Source organism: Carcharhinus amblyrhynchos, chromosome 19, assembly GCF_965287045.1.
Source record: "Carcharhinus amblyrhynchos chromosome 19, sCarAmb.v2.hapA, whole genome shotgun sequence".
Classification (NCBI taxonomy): Eukaryota; Metazoa; Chordata; class Chondrichthyes; order Carcharhiniformes; family Carcharhinidae; genus Carcharhinus; species Carcharhinus amblyrhynchos.
Window position 1 is genome coordinate 30,336,779 of NC_137342.1, and position 18,145 is coordinate 30,354,923.

The 18,145-nt window shown below is 40.0% G+C and overlaps 1 protein-coding gene across 1 annotated transcript in view; it reads right to left on the reverse strand.

Moving 5' to 3' along the window:
• dnajc2 (DnaJ (Hsp40) homolog, subfamily C, member 2) overlaps positions 1 to 18,145 on the reverse strand; it is a 43,972-nt gene that overhangs the window by 17,494 nt on the left and 8,333 nt on the right. The window contains exons 2-7 of the mRNA XM_080207466.1: positions 17,224 to 17,414; positions 10,204 to 10,279; positions 7,883 to 7,981; positions 7,476 to 7,617; positions 5,012 to 5,092; positions 929 to 994 (exon numbers count right to left, since the gene is read on the reverse strand). Of these exons, the coding sequence (XP_080063592.1) occupies positions 929 to 994; positions 5,012 to 5,092; positions 7,476 to 7,617; positions 7,883 to 7,981; positions 10,204 to 10,279; positions 17,224 to 17,414 (655 nt within the window). The remainder of the gene's footprint in view (positions 1 to 928; positions 995 to 5,011; positions 5,093 to 7,475; positions 7,618 to 7,882; positions 7,982 to 10,203; positions 10,280 to 17,223; positions 17,415 to 18,145) is intronic.

Sequence of the window (18,145 nt, forward strand, 5' to 3'; positions counted from 1 at the left end):
CACATCCTTTAATAATTGCTATCAATTAGCTGCGGGTGCTAGTTAAAATATTACATGTTGAAAGCCTAATCTCATCCCTTTCTCCAAGTATAAATCAGGCTTGGGATGGCATTGTGGTGTTCTAACATACAACGACATATATCAGAATGATTCCTGTTTATGTTTGCAGCAAAAAAAATCTATGTTGATAAGAATGTGTCACCTACAATTGCATCATGGTAAAAGTTGAAGCTAAAATATGAAAGTATAAAAACTGGGTAAACTCACTCAGTGGGTGTATCTGATACATGTCATGTACAGATGAGAAGATTCATGTTACAAAGCCTAGACCATGCAAAATTAGTTGAACAAAGCTGAAACTTTGGTAGAGGCTCCAAACTTGGTCTCAGCCTCCCCAGAGACTGACAGAGAAGAAACCAGACAGCAAGGATTACTGCTTCCAAGCTGGCCTCAGAAATTTCTACTAGAAATGGGAATATGTGGCTGCTGATTCAAATGAGCCTATAGTTAACCATCCTACTAAGGTCACACACAGAGATTGGCTATTGGGGAAGAATATGCAGTGACACAAAACAACAAAAAAAATGTCCCAGCATGAGCCATTGCTTTGCTTTTTGTTTGCTGGGGCTGGGGGCAAGGCAAGGAGGTCCGAAAGGTGTGGAAGTTTGTCCAGCCAAGTTTATCCCAAACCTTGCCTCTTTCAACGTGAGCAAGCCGAGGCACACTATTCTAGCTCGTCCTTTTTAAAACTGTGACTGTTTCATTTGTATGAATTGACAGAAGCAAAGCTTCAATTGTCTAACCTGGATTTTTGGTGAACAAATAGATTTGCTCAGATAGGGATTCGCAAGCAATGTTTCTATAATGTTTAGGCCAAAGGATTTCAAAAAGCATCGAACAAAGCCGTGAAGGGGTAAAGATCACATACCATTCTGCTTTTTCTTTTTCTTCCTCGTCCAAGTAAGAAAATTCCCGCCAAGAGTCAAAGTTATACCTGAACAGAAAAGATCTTGAGCGTTAACAGTTAAGAAGAAACTCAAATCAAGAAGTACATAACAAGGTATTGCAAAACGACAAGAGTATTTTGTACAAAAAGAAACTCAACCCAGTACCATAGCAATTACCAAGCTATGCGGTCTGGAGAGTTCATTCAGGCAGCACTGACAACACTCTGAATATCTGAAATAAAATCAGAGAATGGTGGAAATAATCAGCAGGGAAGGCAGCATCTGTAATGTTTCAGGTCCTGATGTTTCATTACATTCTGAAGGAAAGTTAACCACTTGAAACATTAACTCTGTGTCTCTCCTTACAGATGCTGCCAAGTCCGTTGGATATTTCCAAAATTTTGTCTCCTTTTAGATTTCCATCATCTGTAGCATTTTGTTTTTGTACTCTGAAATTCAGCTAACATATCTGCAATCTGGAGAACAAAATTGCATCTACACAGCAGCTTTGTACATCTTTCGCATGACCGAAAGCACTTCACAGCTAATGGATTGCTTTGCGAAGTGTAGTCAATTGTTTATTGTAAAATGCAGAAGCCAATTTGCACACAGCAAAGTCCCAGAAAGGGCATTGGTCAGAACCATTTATTTTATGCTAATCAAACAGATAGGGGCCTGAGTCAAATATCAAGTACCTTCAACGTTACAACACTCGCTCAGTATTATAAAGAGTTAACCAGATTATATATGGAGTATAAATCACAACCTACTGATAAGGAGGTAAATGTGCTGCCAACAATATCAATTACACTTGATGCACCACCTGGAGAAAATATAATTTTTTTCATAGGGGAAAGAAAGAAATTCATAAGCTCTTTATCTCTACAGAAACATAATAGCTTCAGAACATGCAGAAACATTCAACTATACTTGCACTATGAGAAGAATAGCTACAGTGAAGAAAACGTGCATAGAGGAAGGAAAACATTACAGTGTGTTTGGCAATCTATTTCCCTTTAAATTATCAAAATCTATTTTGGGGGAACTGGATTTGCAGTATTCAAAATTTAAACAAATCCTTATCATTCATCATAGGCTGCTATAAATCTCTGATCGTTTCAGTGCCACACCTAAAAGCTAAATATGCATTGAGCCTCTTCATAATATTATTCCACTGGTCAGTGGAACAGTAAAACTGTGTGCATTTTCAAGCTTTTCACATTCCATTGAAATGTACCAACTCCAAGTTATAAAAGGATCAGGAATCAAACTTACTCCTCGCGGTTGTTTTTGATTTGATCTGCTTCCAAATTGTGTCGCAACTTTAAAATGCCATCCAGTGATTATTGTTTAATAGCGTGATGTCATGCTACAAATCAATGATGTGATTGTGTGATCAGCTTATGACGACCAGGTGAGCACATTGCTCAAGTGACTGCCACAGTTTACAAAACATCACTCAGAAGCATCAAGAATTTAGTCCATGTTCTAGAGAGAACATGAAGACTTTGTTGAAAACACAGAAAGAGAATGATTCTGGAGTGATTCATTACAATTGAGTGGAGTTTTTCCCCTTAGACCATATATCACTGAAGGGTTCAGATAAATGAAGAGGAACTGTTTCCAATGGCTGAAGAGGAAATAACCAGGAGTCCCAGGTTTTAGGTGATAAGATTGACAAATTAATCAGAGGTAACATAAGGAAAACTTTCTTTTAAAAATGCAATGAGTGGTCAGGATTTGGAATATACTGCCTAGTGGCATGGTGTAAAGTTTCAATAGCAGCTTTAGAAAATAAATTTGCTAAATACTGGGAGGAACAAATTACAGGGATATGGGGGAAGAACCAGTTGTACTAATTACATTGCTTTTCAAAAGAGCTGGCGCAGATACAAAAGGAAAAATTGGCATCCTTCTGTGCTGTATTATTCTGTGATCTTATGAAACATGCAACACAGTGAAAGATATCAAGAACCTCCATGTATATAATGCCTTTGATGATCTCAGAACACCACAGATTTCCTCAGAACTTCACTATTCTAATTTAGGAACACAAAGCAGCCAATAATGTGCCCCACAAACAGCACAAAGCTAAATGGATAGGTAACATGTTTTTAGTGATATTATTCGGAAGTGTTAGGCTACATTACGTGCTCAAGTTTCTGGAGTGGGGCTTTAATCCATAATCTTCTGATTTAGAAGTGAGTGTGCTATCACTGAGCTAACCTGATACCAAAATTAAGATACTAATGTTTAACATATTGGCACTGAAATAGGATGTGACCTGACAATTTATTAGCTGATCTTTTTCGCAGTCCAGTACTTTTAATGCCAGGTGTATGTTTTATTAATTAATAGCAAAAAAGTATGGGGTATCATTTAGTAATTTTCAATACTTAAAATAAAGAACATAGAAAATTACTGCACAGGAACAGGCCCTTCGGCCCCCCAAGCCTGCACTGACTACACTGCCAACTGAACTAAAACCCCCTACCCTTCCAGGGACCATATCCCTCTATTCCCATCCTATTCGTGCATTTGGCCAGATGCCTCTTTTAAAACTCATTATCATATCTGCTTCCACTACCTCCCCTGGCAGTGAGTGAAGTAAACTGAAGTAACATTACTTAGGCTGGGTTTTCCCAAAATAATCTAAGTTATGTGTGGGAAATGGGAGTAATTCCCACCTTTTTTGTTAGTGTACTTACCAGAGTGAATCTCCGATAGTCAGCACTGCAGAGTGCCTCAGAAGGATTCACTTTGGAAAGTAGTGACAGAGCCTATTGCCACCCGAGGCCTGCATCATAGTGCTGAGCAGGCCACTGCACATGCACTGATCTGTGAGTGGAGATCGCCACATATGTAGTGCGCCCTCCACCCCTCCCAATTGTTGGATTTTCTGATTGCTGGCTAGCCCCACAACATTCCCTGATTGCTGGTCTTCTGATCAGCGTCCCCCGCTTCATCCGATTGACCTCCTGGACCTCCCCAGGCCAGTCCCGCCTGCCCAGTGGGCAATGCCAGTTTGCACCCCTCTTACCCCCAACTCCCCTGGGGGTTTCAATGGTCTCTGTTCTGTTCTATGGGGTCAAGTGTCTGTTCCCTGTTAGTGGGGAGCAGCTGTAAACACCACTGGAGGGATCACTCCCAGTGGGGGGGGGGGGGGGGGGGGGTGGCGTGGTGAGGGAGGGGGGAGGGAGGGAGAGAGAGAGAGACACACACTCAGTCGCAGCCTAGTCAGACCCCACTTGGAGTACTGTGTGCAGTTCTGGTCGCCTCAGTACAAAAAGGATGTGGAAACCATTGAGAGGGTGCAGAGGAGATATACAAGGATGTTGCCTGGATTGGGAGGCATGCCTTATGAGGATAGGTTGAGAGAGCTAGGTCTCTTCTCCCTGGAGAGACAAAGATCGAGAGGCGACCTGACAGAGGTTTATAAAATGTTGAGAGGTATACATAGGGTGGATTCTCGGAGGCTATTTCCCAGGGCTGAAATGGTCGCTACGAGAGGACACAGGTTTAAGGTGCTGGGGAGCAGGTACAGAGGAGATGTCAGGGTAAGTTTTTCACTCAGAGGGTGGTGAGCGAGTGGAATCGGCTGCCTTCGGTGGTGGTAGAGGTGAACTTGCTGGGGACGAGTACATGGGATTTAATGGGATTGAAAGTTATAGATAGGCCTGGTAGGTATGGATATGATCGGCACAACTTGTGGGCCGAAGGGCCTGTTTGTGCTGTAGCGTCCCATGTTCTAATTATCCACCTGATCTAGAGCGATAACCAAGCTTAAAATGCAGCATGCCTTTTATCTACTTAGTTGTGACAATAATAAATAAACTTTAAACAAGGGAAGCTTTTCTTGATAGTGCAGCAAGCTCACTTCCCAGAACCTGCACCTAATTAACTCTCTTCCACCGAGTTAAAACTTCCTCATTTCTTTTGCTAAAATGCTGTAAAATAACTTGGGATATTTTCTGCCTTAAAGATACAAGTGCAAAGTTGAGGCTGCAACAGTAAAACACTAACTGTCCAAAATACAAGACGCTACAAAGTAAAATAAAACTTACCAGAATGAATAAAAAGAATCTACTTCTTCAATGGAAGAATTCAAATTGCCCAGTTTTGGAACATGTTTCTTTTTGGACCATCTGAGAATAATATTTATATTTGTCTTAATCAAGTGTCAGCAAAATACAAGGCAAATCTTATAAATGACAAATGAACATAAAATAAATATCAATATTACAAAGAAGCAGTGTTAAACCACATTAGCCTTTTGGCTAAGATCAAGTGTAGTATTGACATGCTGTGCTTGGTTGAAGTCATTAGGTTGCATTTCAGCTTCATTTGAAGCAGTTTTTAAACGCGGCATCTCGGCCTTTTGGCTAAGATACAAATGAGATCAAGCCTTAGAAGGAGGAGCTACACCTACTCCAATCAGCTTGGATCATATAGATCAGGCCCAATAGAGGAGGTGAGAGCCCTGTCTTGTCAGCTTGGATTGAGAATGTTGCAACTTGTTGAGACTCTGAATTCGAATAAAAACAAAAAACAACTTGTATCTGAATAACTAGAAGCCAGATCCAAACTGAAAAATAAAGTACAGGAGATGTCAGATTTACAAAACTCGCGTTCATTAAAAATTAATCTTGAAACCAAGATGCTGGTTGAACAATGTATTATATCAACTTACACACTTCATTCAAAAATAAAAGGGACAAACAAATTAACAATATCAGTGAGTTTAATATCAATATAGGTCCAAAGAAAGACCTTGGTTTTTAATTTTATTAAGTGAGAGGTGAAGAGCAAATTACCCCACACCGAAAGAATAGATCTGAGAATGACAATAGTACGGTAGTATAGAACTTGAATATTGCTGGAGGCACATTGTCAAAACTTTGTGTCTTGCACTCATCAAGACAATTCATAAAAATACCAAATATAAAGGGAACAGCAACTTATACTGCATGAGACAAAAATGCTGATTGACAGATAAGTGGACTCTATTAGAGACACTGTCATGGAGAATGGACCAATTAACCAATGACTATCAAGTATGGCTTACTTATGCATGTTAGAAGCTACATATATTAATACACGGGATCCTGTCCTTTGCAGACAGAAAGAACATGTACACATATTATATCTTTTTCAATTCAACAAAAAAAAAACAGGCATTATCTGATTCATTTCCCAGGGCAATGCCTTAATCAGAGTCAACCTGTCTGGTTTGAATTTAAACAAAGCTTGGAGGTTAATTGTCAGTCATCAGTTGACTGGTGCATTCTCCACGGCAATGCGTTTACCAATCATAGTTCACTTGCCAAGCAGTTAGCACTCTCTTTTCATGCAGTATAAATTGTTGTTCCCTTTACATTCGGTATTCTTGTGAATTATCTTGAGTGCAAGATGAAAAGCCAGGACAACATGTGCCTTTTCTCAGCAGTAGTAAGAAAGAATAAATTAATACACTTTCCTTCCAGTCACCCTAATCAGCAAACATTATAGTCCTAGTTATATTTTGGAAACATGTTATTTTGTTTATGTTTGAGTGAATCTACTGATGTGATCAAATTAGAGAGTTGTCATTTCTATAAGATCAGATTGCCAGTTCATAAACAGGGTCCTTCTGGATAGATTGTTTATTCAGTTATAAAGTTTACATCCAATTTTGAATTTTTATGGCTAGTTCTGCAATGTAGGATTCAAAACAATATCTTATCCAACCAGTAGCAACTAAAGAAACAAAAGTTGTGAATGTGGAACAGGTGCAAAGACCAACAATGTTCTCACTGGCATTCCAGAACAATTGCCTTTCAAATACATTTCTAATGTAATGTAATTTCATGTGCCAATCATAAAATCATAATTTTTCCACACTATTTTAGGTAAATTTGCTTAATTCCTAGATGCTTCCAAGGTCTCAAAGGAGTCAACCAACATAAATTTATCAAATGCATTCATATTGCTCGCATTAAAACTAGTCTTTAAAATGCCTAAATGCAAATCGAAAGTTATCAGCTTTACCAAGTGGAAATACATTATTGTCCGCTACGTGACTTCTATCCAGTTGTATCTATCACAAGGCAAATAAAATTTTGAATATAAATCTTTGAGACAATTGGATAAATAAATGTTTCAGAAATTGTGATAAGGGATTACTCGGGCCAGACATGTCACTGAACACAATCTGCAACTTCCTACAGCTCTCACAATCTAATACAATGTAACAAGAATTCAACTTCTTAACAATAATACTTCATGCATCTTATAATGAAGCTTACAGTTATGGCCTAAATGGAGTGAGCTATCTATCTTACACTAAGATTTCATTTACATTTTAATGGTCAGATTTTTGATTTGTGAAAGTTATATTTTCAGATGTGCACAATTTAGCTTGCGCTATTATGGTTTAATTCAATTTGTTCTCCTCTTGTTAAGGATCTATTCATAGAAAAATAAGTCACTCCCGAGATTTCAATACGTTCAAATATTCCACAGTAAAGTAATTGGAGATTTGTCCCTCACCTGGCATTCCGTTCAAAAGCTGAAGAAAACACCTCAATGAAGTTCTCTTTTGCCTCACTTTTAGAAGGTATTGCATTGTCAAACGTAGGATCTACACTATCAAATGCTCGGCGTTTCAAGGGATCAGACAGTATTTCGTTGGCTGAAATATTAGGAAAATGCCATTAACAAGTGAAATAGTGAACATCTCAACTCATGTAAAGATCAACCAACAGATAAAATTAGCCACAATTAATTCCCTCCCCCATCACTTTTACAGTCAAATTATAATTCAAAATTTTTCACAAATTTCAGTTTTCTACATTAAAGTAAGGGTTTAAAAATCTGACCATCAGATAACTTTTTAACAATAACATTAAGGACATTTGCACAAATTGTTTACTTCTGATCCACACATATAATCTTACCTTTTGTAATACATGTAAAATAATCATTGTCCCCTTCACCTATCTGCTCTCCTGTTGCTTTCCTTTTATCAGGATGATGTTTCAATACCATTGTTTTATCTGAAAGAAAATACGTGTAGCTTAAAATTGATTTACTTCCCTTCCGTTTAATCATTTCTGAGCAAAACTGTTTCAAATATTTGAACATTGCTGAAGACTGCATTTAGTGAAGGGCGAGTCAGTCAGTTGCTCAGTGGGGGCTGGGTGTCAATCAGGGGTATCAAGTGGTTGGGGGTGGAGTCAGCACTATAGTTATACAGGATTAAGAAGTGGTTTTCATTCTAACTTGAGAAACTATTACTGTAAGACCATGGGAACCAAATGAAGTTTGAGATTTAAATTGTACTTTCAAATGGTTCTGATTGCAGGACAAATATCCAGAGGTTTGAACTTCCAAGACAATCCTTACCCATGGACTTCAGGAGGGTACAGAAGTTATGAGCCACTATTCATTTCTTAACTTCCTAAGCTAGCAGCATGGTAGCAGATCTCAACTCCAAAAGCCATTATGAGCATCACTCAAAAATAGCTCCTATATAAAAGTGAACTCCAGAAGGAATTGCAAGTACATTTTTAGAGTTTTAAAATAGTGGTAAAGCAAGGACATAACAGATTTGCAAGCGTGTGTAGAAACTAATATTTGGTTTTATTTGAAATAGTACTTAACTTGCAATTGGTGGTCATGTTTTGAAAGTCTGGTTGATTGGATTGTCTAATATAGATTTACAAAATTCTTAGAGTTTGTAAGAGGATGGTAAGACTCTTGTCCAACTGAAAGTTACAAGCATCCTATTCCTGCTGTCTAAGATTAGAATAATTTTTAAAAAGTAGCAATAATGATAATGCACCAGTTTTCCTTTTGGTGCTGACACTGTTTTGACAGTTTGGATACAAAGGCCTATGAAAGTTTGCTAATTTTTAAATGGGGATCCCGAGTACAAAATTTTGAAAACTGCCCATGATTGCTGGTGACATAACTGAGGTCCTAGCTTTAAAGGATCAATGCTGGAAAGTTCCAGAGTTTATGACTATATCTCCAATGCTGACAAGTCTGATCCAAGTTAAAATTCATTTAAGCTATACTGCTAGTGAAGCCACCAAATACAAAATTAAAACGTTTATGTTTCTCTATCCCACGAACAATAATAGTTCTTGGTGGTGAAATTATTGCTGCTAAATCACTTATGTTGTACTGCATTCACCCCAGATGGTCAATCAATACACAATAAAACTGCTTAATTTCTTTGAATTCAAAGGGCCACTGTACAATATTATAAAACAAATAACCACAAATTATTTTATTTACATCTAAAAATTTTCAAAGCAAGGTTTGAAATTGTCTTCAGAAAATTTGGCCAAGCACACAACACAGTGGCCCAGAAATTACTGTCAAGGTAGCTATAAGTGCTTGCTGTTACTTGCATGCAATATCATAGCAACTTCAGACAAATACTCAATTTAACAGGAAATATCAAAGATTGCCATCTGCGAAGCACCACCTTGCCAAAAGCTGAACAAAAACAGCAACTTGATGTCTATGTCATCATTCAATTGCATTGAACAGCATGAAATTCCTCTATTTGCATGGTAGATATTAATTATACTCAGCAGAAAGTTAGGGCTTGTCCATTTCAGTCCGAGCATCCTTTAATTATTAACTTCCAAACAACCTCTCTGACGCTGAAAACCGTTACAAGTGTGGAATCTCATTCCTTTTGATTTTGATTAATCGGAGTTCTCTTTTCTCTCAATATAATTTTCTTCACTCTTCCCAATTTGCATATCTCTGTTCAGACCGTGCACTATGAATTTCACAAATTTTCAGTCTGATTAGTTAAGTGGTTAAAGAGATGGTTTTTTTCTCATATAAATCCCAGATGACCACACCATTTTTATATCACAGGCCCAGTTATTTGCTGCACAACATATAGGCAATATTAAACAAGCATGGGAAAGTCTAATAGCAGGCACTGATCAATGTCTCAGCAATTTCTGGGTTAATATCAAAAATATAAAAATGCATTAATTAGGTTGTCACTTCCAAACAATGCTGTTAAATCAAAATTAACGTATATCTGTTTTCATCTACCCACAACATCAAAGGGTCAACAAAACACTTCTACAATCACATTCCAACTCTGTATAAAGATTAAGGCTGAATAAAGACAAGTTTAAATCCCTTGAACAAATAATATTAAGAAAGGTGCAAGAATAATAAAAGTGTACGAAAAACAGACTCAAAAGTGAATGAATCCTTCAAATTGTATCAGAAAAATACTTACGTGCAGCTTTGATTTGTCTCTGTGTTGCTTTGTATCGCAAATGTGCAAGCCCCAGAACTGCATAATGATCTTGATTCTATGAAAGGTACAAAAATCAACTGTCAAATTAACAATGAAATGATACATACATCTCAGATGAACTGCAGATGGAGGAGGACAAAGTGGGTTCCCGGATGCGTGTCCTTTGTTCGAACAGAGGGGAGTACGGTAGGATGAGAGAGGAATTGGCGAATGTGGACTGGGGGAGCGCATTGGAAGGTGGGTCTGCTGAGGAGCAGTGGAGGATTTTTAAGGAGATCTTTCTTGGTGGTTAGCAGAAATTTATTCCGATGGTCAAAAAGGACCATAGGAGGAGAGGTAATAAGCCATGGATAACGAAGGAGGTGAAGGAAAGTGTTAAAAGCGGAGGCATTTAGAGTAGCTAAGAGTAGTGGGCGAGAAGAGGATTGGGAGAGGTTTAAATGTCAACAAAGATTGACAAAGAAATTGATAAAGAAGGGTAGGATAAACTATGAAGCTGGGCTAGTGCTTAATATAAAAAAGGATAGCAAGAGTTTTTATAAGTATTATAAAAAGGAAGAGGCTGGCTAGGGTGAACGTTGGACCCTTAGAGGATGAGAAGGGGGACTTAGTGGTAGGGGATGGGGAAATGGCTGAGGTCTTGAATAACTTTTTTGTTTTGGTCTTCACGGAGGAGGACATGAATAATTTGCCGGGTGTTAGCGATGGAAAGGTGGTAGGACTGGAGGGTCTCAATGACATTACTGTTACTAGAGAGGCGGTGCTCGACAGACTGGAGGGGCTGATTGTGGACAAGTCCCCAGGACCAGATGGAATGCATCCGAGGGTTCTGAAAGAAATGGCGGAGGTGATAGTGGATGCCTTGGTGGTTATTTTCCAGACGTTGCTGGATTCCGGGGAAGTGCCGGAAGATTGGAAAGCGGCTAATGTTACACCGTTGTTTAAGAAGGGTGCCAGGCAAAATGCGGGAAATTATAGGCCGGTTAGTTTAACGTCTGTTGTAGGTAAAATGTTAGAATCCGTCATCAAGGAGGAAATAGCGAGGCATCTTGAGGGGAATTGCTTGATAGAGCAGATGCAGCACGGTTTCGTTAAAGGGAAGTCGTGTCTGACAAATTTACTGGAGTTCTATGAGGATGTGTCTAGGGCGGTGGATAGAGGAGAGCCGGTGGATGTGGTCTTTCTTGATTTTCAGAAGGCGTTTGACAAGGTACCTCACAAGAGGTTATTGCAGAAGGTCAGGGGACATGGAGTTGGGGGTAGGGTGTTAGCGTGGATAGAGGACTGGTTGTCAAATAGGAGGCATAGAGTGGGGGTCAATGGGTGCTATTCGGATTGGTGGTTGGTGACTAGTGGAGTGCCTCAGGGGTCGGTGCTGGGGCCTCAGCTATTTACCATTTATATAGATGATCTGGAGGAGGGAACCGAGTGTATGGTGTCGAAATTTGCTGATGACACCAAGATTGGTGGAACGGCAAATTGCGCGGAGGGTGTGGAGAGTCTGCAGAAGGATCTAGATAGGCTGGGCGAATGGGCCAGGAACTGGCAAATGGAATTTAATGCTGGCAAGTGCAAGGTGGTCCACTTTGGTAGGAATAATGGTAGGAAGGATTATTACTTGCGTGGAGAAAAACTGCAGCAGGCGACGGTGCAGAGGGACCTCGGGGTCCTTGTGCATGAGTCGCAAAAACCCAGCTTGCAGGTGCAGCAGGTGGTCAGGAAGGCAAATGGGATGCTGGCCTTCATAGCAAGGGGGATTGAATATAAAAGTAGGGAGGTCTTGCTGCGGCTGTATAGGGCACTGGTGAGGCCACAGCTGGAGTACTGTGTGCAGTTTTGGGCGCCGTACTTACGCAAGGATATTTTGGCCTTGGAGGGAGTGCAGAGGAGGTTTACTAGGCTGATGCCGGAGTTGAGGGGGTTGAGCTATGAGGAGAGGCTGAATAAACTGGGCTTGTACTCGTTAGAGTTTAGAAGAATGAGGAGAGATCTCATTGAGACGTATAAGATGATGAATGGGATGGATAGGATAGAGGTGGAGAGACTCTTCCCGCTCAGAAAGGACAGTAGGACCAGGGGGCACAGCCTCAAGATAAAGGGGGGGCGGTTTAGAACGGAGTTGAGGAAGAACTTCTTCACTCAAAGGGTGGTGAATCTCTGGAATTCTCTGCCCGTTGAAGTGGTGGAGGCTACCTCGCTAAATATTTTTAAGACGCGGGTTGATGGGTTTTTGATAAGAGAGGGGATTAAGGGTTATGGGGAGAGGGCGGGAATGTGGAACTGAGCCACGACAGATCAGCCATGATCTTATTGAATGGCGGGGCAGGCTCGAAGGGCCGGACGGCCTACTCCTGCTCCTATTTCTTATGTTCTTATGTTCTATAAACCATTCCACTAAGATCAGGCTGAGTTACCAGTATTTAATAGCTTCCTGTTTACCTGATGACTTACAAGCAAACTTAAGCTTCTAACTACCTTTGGTGCTATACTGAAAGTATTCCTCCAGGATATTCTGCATTTTCAGTGCTTGACAGCACAACTTCTATTGCCTTAACAGAGGAAACAAAAGCCAAATTGCAATACATTTACTACCTTTACAAAGTGTTATTTGTTAAAAGCTTAATTTGAAGAAAATTAACTTTCCTCACTTTCAATTCATCTTAGTGATCCTGGTTGACCTTGGATTCTATTAGACCTTACAGAACTAATGACGCTTAAAATCATGTGCTATTATTAGCCTATTCCGAACAGTGGAAGGGATCAGATTCAGTTAAGCATGGGAAAGCATATTGTAATTGCTTCATAGTACAGAACCTTAGTATTGCTGGAAAAAAAAGCAACCTATTGAAGCTTTTCATCTTGCATTCATCAGGACAGATGCAAGAATGCCAAATTTCAAAAGGAGCAAAAATTTATACTATATGTGAAAAGGATACTGATTACAAGTATCAATTGATCAAGGCATTGCCTTGGAGAATGCATCAGGGAACCATTGACCCCTTCCCATTTAATTCAAAAATCATGCAATGCCTGGACATGTGTAATTCTTACCACACTCAGCTTGCTCAGCAAGGGTTGCCCAAGTGTGAAATCACACCTAACATCTGACATTATGTTCTAAGTTTTGCAAGCAGGGGTTGGTTAAGTATAGAACTCCTTCAGTGCAGGAGGCCATTCGGCCTATCAAGTCTGCACTGAGTCTCCGAGAGCATCCCACCCAGGCTCTATCCCTGTAACCCCATGTATTAACCCTGCAAATCCCCCTAACCTATATATTTTGGACAATTTAGCATGGCCAATCCACCTAACCTGCATATCTTTGGACTGTGGAAGGAAAACAGAGCACCCAGAGGAAACCCACATGGACACAGGGAGAATGTGCAAGCTCCACACAGACAGACAGTCATCTAACGCTGGAACTGAACCCAGGTCTCTGGCGCTGTGAGGCAGCAATGCTAACTACTGTGCCAACACCGCACCATGGTCAGTAAGCTGCCTACTGCAAACAGCCAAAGGGACGTGATGTTTGATATGATCCTCCAGGTATTGGGACGTACACCCACATACCTGGTATTGTAATTCATACACTATATTACTCACTTGTGTGACAGTCAGAACATCATCTTGGTTTGATAGCAGCATCCAGTTAGTGGAAAATACTACTTGCAGATTTTTAAGATAAGTTACCCTGAAGGGCAAGGCAAGGTAGATTTATGCCCCTTTCAGGTCTGAAAGTCTTAAGCGCATTTGTGAGTATGCACAATATACAGTGAGCAATGATCTGTTCAGGGGAACCATTATCCCACAGGATAACTTTGGTGCACCCTATTTCAGCATCACTCGTGCATGGTGAGTAAATGGCTCGGGTCCTATTTAGGTGATTGTCAATAAGGCCAATCTTTTAGCACTTGGAGCTGTAGGAATCCCAATGTGTATATCGACCAGTAAAAGTAGGCTTGTGGTAGATTTTTGAGAAATCTTTAATAGATTTCTCAACTAGCCCATTGAGGAAAGGGAGCTCATTTAATCTCTCCATATCAAAAGGTGAATTTGAGTGCAGATTGTAGCATTATAGGTGTACCAGGAAATTCTTACATGGAGCTGCAGATCCAAATATAGCAAACATATTAGCTACGTGTTCAGAATTATGCAAGGGATAGGTGGTTATGGGTCATTCCAATGAAAATGTGTTTCTCATGGAAACTAACAAAAGTGTTAGTGAGAGCTGGCTCCACAGGGATCCCCTGGCAATGCCATCTCTTTGGGCATACATCATCATTAAAGCTGAATTCAACTGTGTAAGTTGCTAGCTTCATGAGTTTGATGAATAGATTCAAAAAGTGGTAGTACCTCTAGCTGCCATGATATAGTGACACAGCACATTCAGCAATTAGGCTGTGAAGAATTCACTCAGAACTGGTTGGAGCAACCTAAACATATGTCCAATTCATTTTGTGCAGAACTAGTCATAGATAAGGTGTATTGGGACATCACCCATGTCTTGGCAGCCCATAAATACATGGAGGCGGTGAACGTGATATGCAGATAATATGTCTCTATATTTAAACCTGTAGCGGCACACACGAATTTTCTTATACACTTTAATGTTTTCCTTTCTGTAGCTCAAATTCACCTTCGAAATGGAACAGTCAAATGAGCCCTCTTTCTCGGACATGCTAGCTGAGAAATCTAATCTATACTACGTACCACAAGCCTAATTTCCTGGGTCAATACACGTTAGATTCCTACAGCTGCACAGGCCAGAAGATTGGCCTTATTAGCAATCTTACAAATAGAGTCCAAGGCCATTTGTGCACCAAAGTAGGGCACATCAAAGCTTTCCTGTGGAACAACAGCTACCTGGAATAGGTCATTAAGCATTGTCTCAAATGGGTCCCAAGATCCACTCTCTACCTGAGTGTATGCCTGGGAGGCAAAGTGTCCTGCCAGCCTCAGTCATTTCTCTGTCACGATATCCAACAGGTACCTCTGACCAGTTTTCTGTAGCACTTCTTCATTGATAATATTGTATCTTCATGTGATGCCCAGAATCTTACATAGGCAGCGTTGGTAAAGAAATTCAGCTTACATGACACCTTTGTGTTTTCTGCTATGTCTCGCAGGCATAGATTGTAGTCGGCACTTCTATGGACATGGAAAGTCACAGCTTCATGACCATGTTGATGGCGTTGGACACCAGACCGTGTGCAACCAATGGAAGACAGATGCTGCTTTGCTAATTCTTGTGTGGACAATCTCTATACTATCCTGCCTGAAGGTATTGCGTCCTTGGTAGGGGAATTTGTCAACCCTCTTGACGTTCTGTTGTCCAAATGATACTGTGAGGGCCTTGTTGCCATTCAGTCATCATTGTCTTAGTTTTCTCAAAGCTGACGCATTGACCAACCTTGGTGCCACTAATCTCAAGGCAGATGATCACATCTTGGGCACACGCAATTCTTTGGCCAACAAGACAAAGTCATTGTGAAATCCCAAGGACATCAACCAGTGATGTTGCCACAGGATGCCAAAGTCAGCATCCACCATCACCTTCCTCATGGTGAAATCAATAACCAAGAGAAAAAGAAATGGAGAGAGCATGCAGCCTTGCTGTACTCTTGTAATGATGTTGAAGAAGCTTGTGGTGCCCAGGCTGGTCTTACAGTAGCCTCTGGAGTCACAGGATAAGGCTTTTTAGACGTTAACACGTCGCTCCAGTAATGTATTTATAAAAACCCAGCTTGAAAGTTTTAAATAAACTGTGCATTTTCTTTGCTAGAGACTTCTGTTTCTTGCCAGTGTGCTCCACACAGGTGCATGCTATGCATCATGGAATGATTCCTCTGAAAACAGGAGTCTCAATTTTGGGCAAGTAAAAGAATTGATCCAGAAAACTCATAACTACAAAGTAGAGATATAGGGAAGGACGAGACTGGGAATATCATGCAATACACTATATCGAGATTGAGATATTCATTCATGGCAAAAATAATTAAAAGTAAATGGCATGTTAATAAGGCAGTTTAGGAAATTACATAGATATAATAATTGATCAAACAGCCAATGTATTATCCTTACCCAGGCTACTGGTTATAAAAGCTGATAGGAGCAGGATTGGGCCATTGAGGTCTTTCAGTCTGTCCTATAATTCAGTAAGATCATGGCTGATCTAGGTTCAGACTCCATCCGTCTCCATTTCCCTCAATACCTTTGGCTAGGAAAAATCTATTGATCTCACATTTTAAATCATTAAGCTTTTTGCACCTCCAGCTCTTTGTGGAAGAGTACCACACTTGTACTATCCTTTGCTTTAAGAACTGGTTCACAACTTCTTTCATGAATGCTCTTGCTCTAATTTTAAGGTTATGTCCCTCTTTCCTAGACACCCTCAATAATGGATAAAGTATTTCTATTGACCGCCAGCAGCTCCTTTCAAAACTCTTAAAAACTTCAATCATACTATCTTTTAACCATCCATATTCCAGGGAATACAAGCCTAGTTTATGTAATTCCTCCTTATAACTTAACCCTCAAAGCCCCTGGTAACATCGCGGTCAGTTTGTGCCGCAGTCTTTAGAAGTAGTTTATTTCTCCAGTTGCCTCCTGACCTGTTGACTGTTTCCAGATTTATTATTAATTTCTTATTATAGTGCCCAGTTATGGTCAAACTGTAAAAAGCTGAGGCAGTAAAGAACAGTATTTTCAGGGAAGAGGTAGGAGTACAGCCTGAGATTGTAAAGTAATGGAAGTTAATAAAACTCTTATTTGCAAAGGATTACACTAGCTGAATCCATAAGGTAAAATAATCAAAATTGGTAAAGAAATTCAAAACAAATGTGAAAGGAATAGAAAAGCAAAACGCTCAACACTCCTACATTTAAAGTTACATAACTCAACAATGATTTTGTATGTTGGGGGGAGCTTCATGCATGCGCACGCGTGTGCAGAAGTGATTTTAAATACTGTCATTAGAACAATGTTTAATAAATAAATACAAACCTTCCAATCCTTTGGGTCAAGTGTTTTCAGCAATGGATATTCCTCCAATTGTAATTCTTCATCTTCTGACTCAGAAGATGATTCTTTTTCATCTTCCAGCTCATGAAAGGAGGCTGACACATTTCTTGCCCGGCGCTTTACAAGTGCTTCAAACCACCTTCCCACTGGTTCCACCGGACAAAGCACAGAAGCTGCAAATAAAGAAAATAAATTGCTTGAAAGGCCTTTCTGCATGTAGCTATTCTTATTCTACCAATCTCAAATAAAAATTTAACTTTTTAGGGTTTAGTCAGGGTTATTGGAGGTAGTCAGGGTTTAGTTAGGGTTATTGGGAGTAGTCAGGGTTATTGGTGGGGGTGGGGGGGGGGGGGGGGGGGTGGGGAAGGATGGTTGGATGATTGGTGAGTTGGTTATGTAGTTACCCAGGTGTTAGACTAGGCTTTTATCTGTCTAATATTTCTTGGTAACAACCCAGCTAAGCACCATGGAAGTGTCCATAATCTCTGATTCTGGCTCAGAGTTGCAGACGTTTGCTCAGAGTCTCGGGAAAAAGTCCATCAGAGGTATAAACTTCCTGGGCAATTCCCATGTATGTCTGCGCATCTGGACATCCATTGGGTCTTGACATGCATCTTCAGTCATACATCCAGTCTCTGACAATCTTGAGACTAGAAGATGTTGCCCATGTTGTCCAATATACCCCATTCTTCCAAAAGCTTTACCAATAACCCCTCTCTTAGACTTGGCATCAAAAGCCATGCAAGAGTATGCAGATACCATACTTACCCATGAGTTAACCATTAAAAAAGGAAAGATTAGGGCTGGTGCATTCAGGAACAAGTGAATTTTTGATTTTATAATAAGTCTTAAAATACTTTCAGGTGACCTCTCTAGCAATGAAAATTAACTTTTACAAGTGTGT